At 31.5% G+C, this 13205-nt stretch overlaps 1 protein-coding gene across 1 annotated transcript in view; it reads right to left on the reverse strand.

Moving 5' to 3' along the window:
* Positions 1-1546: 1546 nt before the first annotated feature.
* Positions 1547-13205, reverse strand: part of LOC136976177 (protein CDV3 homolog) — a 36453-nt gene continuing 24794 nt past the window's right edge. Inside the window, exons 3-5 of the mRNA XM_067271399.1 lie at positions 8305-8447; positions 7670-7859; positions 1547-2559 (exon numbers count right to left, since the gene is read on the reverse strand). Coding sequence (XP_067127500.1) covers positions 2436-2559; positions 7670-7859; positions 8305-8447 — 457 coding nt within the window. The 3' untranslated portion in view covers positions 1547-2435. The remainder of the gene's footprint in view (positions 2560-7669; positions 7860-8304; positions 8448-13205) is intronic.

Here is a 13205-nt window from a genome sequence, read left to right on the forward strand (position 1 = left end):
TCATAGAAAGTATAAACTTTCTATGAAAGAAAATAAAAGGAAAGTTTTTAACTCTCAACTTTTTCCTACAGAAATAGCTTTTACTTTAGCTACAGTTTAATTATAATCATGAGATTTTTGTATATGCATTCTTTGATTATCTAGCTTTAAAAATATCAGTGTGTACTTTGAAGCAATATTACAAAATATTAACTTTGATAAGAGTCACAACAATAAAATGTTAATTTTTAATTCTGATTTTTTATTGCAATTTTCACATTATTTTATATTTAGTGCCTTTTATAGCAAAATTTTGTATTAAGTCAACAGCTTTAAATATTGGAATTCATTAAGAAATTAAAACAATGAATTTTTAGGAATACATTATATTGTGTAATATTAAAATTTTAAAAATGACTTATTACAATGTACATAATTTCAGTGATAATAGGTTATATTTCTTTTAATCTAGATAACATAATTCAAAAGAAAGATTCTGAACATTTACTTCGTTATATCCTTAATCACATTTAAGAATTAGAATATTAAAGAGATGCATAAAAATTTGTTTAAATATTACATTGTGGAGGATTGCATCAAATTTTAAATCTTATTCTACAGAAAATTGTTTTCCCATGATTAAATCAGTTTAAATTGACAATGATGATGAAACTTCCGTTTTTTTTGGCAACTATATTCAAAATTTTTATCCAACAAAAATATATACCTTTATAACCAATATCCGGCATGAATTATGTATAAACTGGCAAACGTTTTCGATGCCCCTCCTGGGCTCTTCTTCAGGCCAAATTTGCTGTAACTGGAATCCAGTTACAGCAAATTTGGCCTGAAGATATATTTTTGTTTTATACAACCCAGTGTGGGAGAAGCTTTAGTTATTTTATCCAAATTGATTTCATTTATATTCTTAGCACCTCTCCATGTTACAGGCAGATTTTTATCATTTTATTGGTCTGTTGTCTTATGTTTGTATATCAACAGTGTTGCCAGTTGCAGTTACTGTTGCCTCTACTTGGAAGTTTCATGAGTAAAAATTACTACCCTATTGCTCATCCTCCAGACTTTTAGCAGCATTTTTCTGGTTTTATATTGATGTGCCTTGTATTTCTTGCCTAAAAGAAGCAATAAAAATATATAAAATTCAATGAATTTTTCAATAATTGTGTATTTTGACATTTTTACAATATGGTGTTAGGATACAGAATTATAATTCATGTTACTACTAATTGGCAGGAACAATTCAGTTGTATTTCTGAATTTACATTTAAGATTTTATTATAATTAAACTTCAGTATACATCAAATATTTTTGTTTTATTCATTATTAAAAAGATAAAGATTTGTTTTAGCAAATAAGGCAAATAATACAATGCTTACAATGAAACTAAGCACATTACCTATAAAATATTAGCATTTCAAGTATATAATAGCCTTTGAAATTTTGTGAATAAAAGCACTTTTTCATTTATAGGTTAAAAATTAAGAAATTCATAAATGTTTATAAAATTAAATTTGAAACAGCAAAAAAATAAATAATACCACAAACATACAATGGGCTATTTTTTATTTAGATTATTTTTGCAAAAAGTACAAATTTTTAAATGTTTATACATATTTATAATCGCTTAATATTTTTTGATTTTAAATCTGTTTCTATATACACTGTCCTAGTTTGAAATTTTGACAGTATCTGTACAAATATTTAACCAATTTGTATTTTAATTATAATTATACATTATTTATATACTGTGATAAAGCCCAACACATTTCGTCTTTCAATTAATATGTTAAAGAAAATTTTCTTAAATATGAACATTACAGAATTTTATACATTATTGAATTTTTTGTGTATATTCTTGTGCCAAAACAAATATACAAGTACACTAACATGTTTATAATTTTTTGTTCTCTGATTGCATTTCTGTACATAAACCTAAATCATAATAGTTATATATATATATATATAATATTTATGCTTTTTTCCTATGCAACATTACAATTAAACCCAACCATATTTTTCTTTTTTTTACGTGTTTTAACAGATGCATTTTTGACTTATAAATAACAAACACAGATTATTTAAAAAATCTAATATATCCATTCACACCGTCTACAATTAAAATGAAATGAGTTGAAAATTCACTTGAACGGCATTAGTGAAACGAGAGGGAAGGAGATTTTAGTGTTATCAGTAAAAAGTATTGGTTTCCTTCTAATTTTATAATATTGCTACTTTTAGAAAAAGAATAAAAATATCCCTCCAAAAATCACATTTATAACAATAATTGTCCTTTTTCAACAGACTCCTTCGCTTAGATGAATTTTCATAAAATTTTTTTTTAACTCCCACTTATAGACATGGTCACAGTTTATATTGGAATCTGGGAAAGTGGACAGAATATTTCATAGTTTCATTTTCTCTATTACTTCTAATTATTAATTATATTCTCCTTGATGTAGAGCAGCAAATTTGTTTTCCAGATCTAACTGAAGACCTTGCGATGAGACATCTTTGGATTTGATGCCATGTTTTACAGATTGGAAGTTTTTGTCTTGTGTGCTGAAAACAAAAAGAAAAGTTTATATTTTCATTAAGTAAAATCACTTTATATATAATTTATTAACGAATTCTCTCTCTCTCTCTCTAGTTATTATTAGCAATTATAAGATTTAAGGTAAATCTAATCTATGTTAATATACTATAGAATATATCCTTCTCATTACAATGTTTCTTAGCTTTATATATGACATTTTAAAATATTTCTTAGATTTCATTTAATAATTTCAAATACTTTTGGAAATACTTTGTCTTACATGAAATTATCATTCACATCTTTATGGTCATCTGAACATCCTAATTTCGCATAATTAGTCAATATTGAGTTCTAGCTTAAAATTTGCTAACTTCATCTGCTTTAATAATTGAAAAGTATTCATATATTTAATTGACATAATGGGGTACGATTAGATATAAACATTTCATATTTCATAAGTAATATTATTATTGGTTTATTTGAATGAGATTGATAAATTACATCAAACTGTCAAGCAGGCAGGTTGCTGAGGAATTAACAGATATAAATTTTAAAATAATACTTAATAAAAATCAAAAATAAAGCTTAACTATTGATAATATGTAAATTATTCCACATAACATGTAAAATAATAATTTACATATTATCTAAAGCATTTTCTAATAAAATTTGATAATAAGTAGTTAGGAAAATAATCTTATGTAATGTTCACTTGTGTGCGTAATTCATCATTAAAATAGTTTCAATGATGAATAAAAACTGAAGTACTAATCATTAAATTTATTGACCAAAGTATTCTAAAATTATTACTTAAATAAAATATCAAATCTATAAAAAAATTAATATTCTACAAAAAAAAGCACTCAATTGGTTATTATAATTGTTGAATTTTTGTTTAAATCAAGTAAATTTTTCATTTATCTGTCTTCTAAAATCTATATATTTAGAAGTAAATGGTCACTTAGTTCATACACTTTCTATTGATCAAATTCAGCAAATAAAATTTTGAATTAAACCTCAACTCCTAGGTGTGCAGAAAACAAATTTGGAATATATTTTGAATTAATTAAAAAATGGTGATTTTACTAATTTTTTGTTTAGTTATATGGCTTATTAGAATCTTTTTTATTGTATGATGATTTGTATCTTAACCCTTTCCCGGTCAGGGTACCGATTCATCGTTACCCTGTTAACAATCGATTTTTATAAAATTTATCGACAACAGATGTCAGCACTTGACGGCATTGTCTTGTTTATCGTCTGTTTCACAAATTTGTCCAGGTGGTGTTTTGTCGACTTAAAAAAATTTAATTATCGGTGTTTTTTTCTTAATTTTTCATTTTCTGATAATTTTTTATTTCATTTTCAGCATATTCATGCAATAATAATACTATAATAAGTTCATTAATGCTATAATAAGTTTATTCAGCTATAATATGTTAATGCATTATAAATATTCAAGTTATGACCTTCAGTTCTGATATTTTATATATTTTTTAATTTTTAATTTTTTTTTAAATCTAAAATATCAGCAAATGTTACATCTATTGCTACTGGTAATCATATGTTTATTACGAAAATATATAATCTTGTTTGATATAAAATGAATAAAGTATAGTAGTTCATTATATTAGTTGAAAGCAGAATAAAGTTCAGATTTCAAACAAATGTTTGATATAATGTGCGATTATTTCACAACGAATAAACATACATGCATAAATGTTATATCAAATTGTACAGAACAATATTGTACATCATATTGGCTCAGTGACAATAAGAATGAAGTAACCAGACAATGTTAATTTTGACAAATAGTAACAAATTTTCAAGTCTGAATGTCAGTTATCATATATTATTTTTTTTTTCTCATAAATTTTTCAAACAAACTTTATTGAAAAATGTGGTATTTAAAACTAACTATATTGATAAATATATGTGATTTTTTTCATATGAATAAAATAATTTAATTTTCAGTGAATTTTTAAAATAATATTGCCTGATTCACCTATTTTGACCTTGGCCGTTTTACAAAATAAGGGGGCGTGGCAAACGGCAGGCTAAGGGTTAATTGTTTCAATGTATATATTTATAAAAGCTTACTTTTTGTTAGGCGACTGCTTGTATTATCACGTGTTTCACGTCAACATTATTATTTGTAAAAAAGATTTATGTATTATTACAAAGTGAACTAGGTACTGTTACTGTACAGTCATATCATATAATGTTTTACAATGACACTTAAAGTTGAGAAAACTTTAATGTAGATGATCTTTGCCTGTGATGAATGTCTGGTACTTTGAGAAAAGCAATTTTCTGAATATGTTTAGATGACAAAAAGGAAGGTAGAGGCAGGAGGTATTTAGGTTGACAACCGACTCTTAGACAGATGAAATAGGGAGAGACTATTGTTTTTGGTTTGTTAGTTATAAGCAATGGAACACTTGAGCAATCTGCCTAGAGAGATGCCTTCCAGGAGGTCTTTTAAGAGTAACTGGCCCCTATTTAGGTGTTAAAGACATGGAGAAAACTCCAAGTGGTCAGCCTGTCTTGGTGAGGTGTGAACCCACAACTGAACTACCAGTGTTCACTGAACGAAATTGTTTGGCCACTGGTGGGCCCAAGGGAGAGAGTAAGCTATGAAACATTTTAAAGGTTGTAATTTGAAATACTGTGTACATTTCTGGGGTCACATTGTCTACCACAGAATTCATAATTTGCAAAAGTTTTAGAAAATTGCAAAAAAAGTATTAAAGAACATAAATTGGTCTCAGTCCAATACTGTTGTTTACTAACAGTAAAATTGTAAAGTTGCTTGAGAAACTCACTCATAAAAACTTTATTTTTATTTTATATTGTCAGTCATGCTTTCATTTCTGGTTGGTACAAAATGTTACAGTAAACAAAAAAGTAACCAAATTTCAAGTAAGTAAGTAAAGTAAGTAAATTTCATCAAATAAATGCCAAGTGGTCAAATGATTGCACTATATTGTGTTTGAACAAAGGAAAAAAGTAACCTGGCAAATAACTTTCTATTTTGGCAAATGGATTGGATTTATTAACCACTTTTAGCCAGGCCCACAATGGGGTGGCTGGGTGGTGAGAGACGGGAACTGATATATCTGGTCAGATCACCCCTTAAAAATTTCTGGGGATTTTTCGACCTGTATGAATTCGATCTCGGGTCTCCCAGAGTGGTCGGTTGCCATCTTGACCACTCGGCTGTCTAACCGTTGGAGAGCCAGTAAATGGAAAGTTGGCTAGCTTATTCAAGAGTTCTTAACAAAGAATTATCAAAGATTGATAATCTTTGATAATTCTTTGTTAAGAATGGACAAAAATGTGACACACAGCAGACCAAACTGGATGGGCATGGTCTATTATGGATTAGATACTGGTAAAAAAATATGGCACAAAGTACTGCACTGGAAGAAACAGTTTTGAGATTGTGCTAGATCATATCTCTTAGAGTAGATTAAAAAGAAGAAGAAAAAAAAACAGTTAAGTACACTGTATGGAGGTTAAATGTAAGTTGTGAATTAAATGTGATGCCTAGGTCAACTTTGTGGGGTATGAATGATAGTTCTTGTTGATCAATATGGATTTTGATATTAGAGGGCAGTTTCATGAATCTAAAGTGCATGCATGACGTTAGTGTTTACCATATTGATAGAAAGGTTGATTCTATGTAAAGCTGTATTAAGCCAATTAAGATTGATTTGTAACTGTTTACTACTACTGTTTTATTATTAATTTTTATGTCATCTGTGAAACAGTGAGAATCAGGAATGGATAAGGATCTATTGATTAAGGCAATAAAAAAAGGGAACTTAGGAACCCTGGAGGAAAGGGAATTTATGGAACCCTGAGGAATGCCTAACATTGGAGAAAACTCTTGAAAAAGAAAAAAAATATATTTTTAGATATAAAACATTTCAAAATCCAATGCTCTTAATACAAGCTAAACAACTGCTGTAGTGAATTGAGCTACTTTTTCACCACTATATTAATAGTGGTGAAAAAGTAGCCCAATACACTACAGCAATCGTTTAGCTTTAATCAGATATTTCTATCTTACATTTTCAAAGTAGGTAGTAGTTATTTAACCAGGATAGGATAAAGTTATTAATGTTGCATAGAACTGAACAGATGGCAGAATCAAAGGCTTTGGCTTTATTAATATATAAATAATATAAGTGGCATGCTTGTTTGAGGTTGGTAAGGATTAAACATTGGGCTTCCAGCAAATTACTAATGGTGAATTGATGAGGGATATTGCAGGGTTGAAATGGTTTAATTTTGGATGTGATGTGACAGTAAAGACATATTTTGAATATGTTTAGCATAGAAGGTAACAAGATTACCAGTCAATAGTATGATTGTTCCTTTTTTTTTTAAGACAAAACAGCTATTATAGTGGTAGTCACTTGGTAGATGTGGAATATATGAATATTTTATAATAGCTGGAAATAAATAAATGAAAATGAAAACAAAATTTGCCTTTAATTTTTTATAAAATAGGGATGGAATAGAATCTGGACTATAGGTGCCATTAACAAAGTGTCAATTACAGTTGTAATTAAATAAAGCTGCTGGGAAAGAACAGACTTTTCATTACTAAGATGAGGATTTAATGATCTTAACATACCATACAGCAATATATTTGTATTTAATTTCTTACTTGTATTTAAGTTTTTATTTGTTTGAATAAATAAAATAACATTTAACCTCACACACCATTCTGTTCATTTGCATGAGATCATTTCTACACTGATTACATCATTTGTGCATACTTTGAATATGTCATTAGGAAATGAAATAGTCTATTAAGTTACCTGAAAGAACCGTAAAGTATTTTAGACAAGCCATCAACAAAACTAATCAGGATAACTTCTTTAAAATTGAGTTCAGCTATATTTTTCATGAAAATAAAAATTACACGTAATGATGGATAAAAACGATACATCTACTAGAAATATTTTTTAAGGAGTGTTGTGATGAACACTAAATTTTTTCAATAAAATATTGTACTTAGTAGTTATTCATTTAGTTTCACTTTACCAATCATTATATAATCCATCATTCTTGACAAGCAAATTCATTAGTTCTATATAACAATGAATCTAAACAATAATTTACCTTGTTTGAACTCCTTTAGGACTATCTACAGAAGCTGATAATGATGGAAAGTGAACTTCACTTGAAATTTCTGGAGCAGTTTTAGGATTTCTTTTTGGGCCAACACTTGTACCAGAGTAACGTAAATGAGGTGGTACATATGTACTGGGTTGCTTTCCTTCTTTAACTTCTTCTTCTACTACTATGGTTTCTATAAAAAGATTAAACTTTGATCATGTAAACAATTTTTATTTATATATTTTCAAACTATTATAACAGAGAAAACCTTAAAAAGAAGTATTCCAATTTCAAAAATTCAGATTAAATATTTTTTTAAATAAATTTCAAAATTTTTTACTTTTTAGCTATTGCCATGATTCTTGCTAAAATACACCAATCAATAATTGAGAATATTTGAATTTTTCAAATAAATGCAATATAGGAACTTCAAACATTCTATAAATTATAAAATATTTTTAAATATACATTAGAAAAAAAAAATGACCAACATCAAAATAAACATTACTGTACATTCAACAAATTTTTAAAAGAAAGCATTTTATAGAATTTGTGGAATAAAACTGGAAATACTTTATTAACAATTTGTAGTTTTATTCATTTATGTAGAATTGTAAATAATGAAAAACAAATTTTACCCGAGGCAGGGCTGGCACCTGAGGATGCACCTGATGATGCACTCATTTTCCATGGTCCTGCTACACCATCATTCAGTTTTGAAGATTCACCATTTTCTTCTGCCTGTTGTTCTTTCAATTGTTCTTCTTCCTTTTCCTTTTCACTAAAATAATTAGTGAATTAGAAAGCGTTTCAAAAATTAAAATTAGATACAGTAAAACTTGCAAAAACTGAAACATGGCATGAAAAATGTAAAAATTAACTTTTTGATATAAATAACAATTGCGCCTCATTAAATATGTCAATATATATATAAATCTTATATCAAAATGTAAAGAACAAACTTTTATGCCAAGCTAGCTCAATAAAAAAGTTAAATGAATAAAAACAAATTATTTTATCTATTGTCAAAGTGTAGTAAGATACTGTATTACAAACAAAAACAGTAGGTGATAAAAACAAATTTTTAACATCCACAAACAAAAACTACATAATCAGAAACTAACAAAGAAATGTGTATACAAGATTTTTTTCCATAGCTGTACAATAAAAATTGAATATTTTACATTATAAAATAATGTGTGTCTAGTGACCTTCAGTGACTAATATTAGCCTTGGGTGTTTTCAAACTGAAGCACTAAAACCTGTAGAGCCAGTTGGGAGGAGAAGAGTTAAATCAAGGAAAAGACAAATACTCTTTTTTTCTCAAATAAGGAAAACTGATTCATTAATTATTATAGTTATTTCACAATACATACATCACAATAGTGAAATTGTGTAAAATAGCATAAATTGACTAACAAGGAAAGGTCATGGATTTGGATGAAACTAGACTCAGAGGCTGATGAGTGATAAGTAGCCAGGTTGGTTGGTTGGTTGGTTGGTTAAAGTTTATTGGCAGAAGGGCCACATAGGCCAAGCTGCGCCACAACTTATGGTATATATATGTACATAAATAACAATAAACAATAAAAATCAACAAAACAAAAAACAAAGAACCAACAACAAAAATATACAACAATTAAACTGCATGGGTTTTGTAACAACAAGATGTATATAGATATAAATAAATAAATAATTAATTAAATTTCTTTATAAATATTTGTAACTTTTAAAAAGTTCAATAATTTATCAACATTTGGCCTCTGGCCCAAAATCTCTTTAAAACTTGCATTTCCAAAATGCTGCCTACGAATCCGTTCAGAGGCGATGCAATTGCTCAGTATGTGCTTAACACTTACATTACAGTTGCAATACTGACATACAGGCTGGTCATCACCCTTCAAAAGGTATTGATGAGTCAGTCGAGTATGTCCAATTCTCAAACGAGTAAGAATGACCTCAGATCTTCTGTCATAGGGTTTCTTCTGTGTCCAATTTTCTATCACAGGTTTGATCTCGTGTAGTTTATTGTGGACTTGTACGTTCCACACATTTTGCCATCTCTCCTCTAGTCGTTTTTTAACAACTAGCTTCAAGTCACCTCCTTCAATAAACATTGTATGCTGAGAAGGTCTTGCTGACTTTGCAGCTGCGTCAGCTTCTTCATTTCCTCTTATACCTACATGGCCTGGGACCCAACAAAATTTTATAGAGAAATTCCTCGCAAAAAGATGGCAAATCAGCTTACGAATTTTAATCACTATGGAGTGAGAACTAGGTTCATACGAGATCAAAGCCTGAAGTGCACTAACTGAGTCAGTGTAAATCATGCAGCAACGATGACCTTTCCTATTTATATACTTTAAGGCTAAATAAATAGCCTGCAACTCCGCAGTAAAAATGGAGGAATTTGGTGCGATTTGTTCTGCCACAATTTCATTCTGACAGACAAAGGCTGACCCAACGTAATCATCCGATTTAGACCCATCAGTGTATATAGGAATTAAATTCCTGTCACGATGTCGAATTTCAGCAAAGTACTGTCTATACATGTAATCTGGGGTGGATTCCTTAGGAAATTGCTTTAAGCTAAGATCGACATTTATCACAGGAGTTGACCAAGGTGATATACTATAAAGCTCAGGCTGTGAAATGTTGCCCATATCCAGGTCGATCGTGCTGCTGACATTCTCCATTCTTATGCTGAATGTAGGGACACTACTTGGGCGGGCTGCAAATAATCTTATCAGCTGAGTATCTGATACTATACAATCAACTGAAGATTTAATCTGAGATTTCTGCTTAATATAATAGAACAGAGACAACTGCTCTCTCCTGAGAGATAGTGGAGGCTCATAAGCATCCACGTACAAACTTTGAACAGGAGAAGTTCGAAATGCACCAGTGCACAAACGCAATGCTTGATGGTGGATTGGATCCAGCATCCGAAGAGTAGATTCTCGCGTAGAGCCATAGACAACGCTTCCATAGTCCAGCTTAGAGCGAACGAGGGCTCTATATATCCTGAGCATCAAACATTTGTCTGCTCCCCAGGATGAGCAGCACAGTACCTTTAAAAGGTTCAGAGATTTTAAACATCTACTCTTCAAATTGCGCAAGTGTGATAAGAACGTCAGTTTTTGGTCAAACACAACACCCAAAAACTTTGCCTCATTGACTATTGGGATTTTAACCCCATTTAGGTGAATTTCCGGGTCCAGGTGCAAACCACGCCTTCGGCAAAAGTGGATACAGGAGGTCTTCTCTGCATTAAAAGTAAAACCATTGATCTTGGACCAATTGTCTATGCGGTTTAGCGAGGTTTGCAGCTGTCTCTCGATGAAACCCATGTTACTAGACTGGCAGGAGATCTGAAAGTCATCCACATACAGAGTGTGTTTCACACTGGGAGGAAGACACTTAGCTATGCTGTTAATTTTTACTAGGAACAGAGTCACACTCAAAATACAACCTTGAGGAACACCTTCTTCTTGTGTGAAAGGCCTAGAAAAAGTGTTGCCCATCCTGACTTGGAATCTACGATTCTGCAGGAAGTTTTTTATAAAAATTGGCAAATTACCCCGCAATCCGAATTTGTGCAGATCACAGAGTATACCGTATCGCCAGCAGCGATCGTAGGCCTTCTCTATATCAAAAAACACAGACACTAAGTGCTGCCGTCTAACAAACGCTTCGCGTATAGATGTTTCAAGAATTACTAAATTGTCTGTGGTACTTCTGTTCCTACGAAATCCACTCTGATGTGGTGAAAAGTAGTTCTTTTCCTCTAAGAGGAACATCAGGCGTCTGTTTACCATTCTCTCGAAAAGTTTGCAGAGACAACTAGTCAGAGAAATTGGTCTATAATTAGAGGGATTTTTGTGGTCTTTACCTGGCTTGGGTATGGGAATGATGATAGATAGCCTCCAAGAGTCTGGAAAAGTATGTTCTGTCCATATTCTGTTAAACAGATTCAGAAGATTACTGAGGGAATTGTCTGATAGATTTTTAATCATGCTGTAGTGGATTTTATCCGGGCCTACAGCAGTATTCCCCGAGCGAGAGATTGCTGTACATAGTTCTATTCTGCTGAATGGCACATTATATTCCTCATTAGATGGGGAGTGGAAGTTTAGATATTGTTTTTCAGATCGCACTTTGTAAGCCTGAAAATCCTTTGTATACATAATATTGCTGGATGAGGACGAAAATGTTTCACCCAAACAATCAGCAATACCTTTTATGTCACTGATTATTGTGCCATTATTTTCCAGCATGGACAGAGAGTGAGAAGCATATTTCCCGTTAATTTTATGGATTTTATCCCAGACCGCTTTTGAGCTGGTGGAAGATGTTATGCTAGATACATACTTCCTCCAAGAATCCCTTTGGCTTTGCCTCCTTATTTTTCTGGCATTTGCCTTTGCTTTTTTAAAAGCTATCAAATTCTCAGCAGTGGGGTATCTTCTGAAGATCCCCCATGCTTTCTTTTGTTTTTTAAATGCTACCTCACAATTCTGATCCCACCATGGTTTCGGATGTTTTGGATATCTGGTTGACGTTTTCCCCATTGTTTTTTCGGCTGCCTGAATAATACTCGATGTGACAACTTCTACTGCATCATTGATATCGGCAGTATTGACCATTTCCTCAGTGATGTTAGCCAAAGAGGAAAATGTAGGCCAATCTGCCGTTTCAAATTTCCAGCGTGGTGGACGGGCTGTTTCACAGCTTTCTCTGCCTCGATATTCTAAAAATATTGGGAAGTGGTCGCTGGAAAGTGGATTACATCCAACCTTCCATGTAAACGCTGAAAACAGATTTGGACTAGCTAATGTCAAATCAATGGCAGTAAATGTTCTTGTTGGGGCGTGGAAGTATGTCACTTCTCCAGTATTAAATAAATAGAGTTGGTGATTGCCTATAAATCTCTCAATGGCCCTGCCTCGACGGTTTATGTCGGGACTGCCCCACATTGGGTTGTGGCCATTGAAATCACCGAGTAAAAGGAATGGAGTCGGCAGTTGTTCAACCAAGGCATCCAATTCATCTTCATCGATTCTGACATCTGGTGGCAAGTATATGGAACAAACTGTGACAGTAACGCCAATTGAAATTCTGACTGCCACAGCTTGCAGCTCTGTTGTTATTTGTACCGGTAAGGACGGGATGCGGTTTGAAACCAGTATAGCCACACCTCCGCTGGCACGGTTGTGGCTATCGTCATCCTTACGATAAAGATTGAATCCTTTTAAAGAAATATTTTCTCCAGGTTTCAGATGGGTTTCCTGGAGTGCCACACAGAGAGATGAGGTAGATAATGTCAAGTGTTTAATGTCAGAAAAGTTGTTGCGGAAACCACGACAGTTCCATTGGATTATTTTGTTATCCATTATGTGTTTGAGGTAGCATTCTTCGCAAAAGTGTCCCTCTTCAATTTCACAGAGGATTTTCCTTTTGGAGGTGAAATTGGTTGTGGCACCTCCATATTATTCTCTTCATCAGAGATATCAGAGAACTCACTCATAGATTGAGCCTC

This window comes from Centruroides vittatus, unplaced genomic scaffold (assembly GCF_030686945.1).
Source record: "Centruroides vittatus isolate TY-2023 unplaced genomic scaffold, ASM3068694v2 contig_397, whole genome shotgun sequence".
NCBI classification, from domain to species: Eukaryota; Metazoa; Arthropoda; class Arachnida; order Scorpiones; family Buthidae; genus Centruroides; species Centruroides vittatus.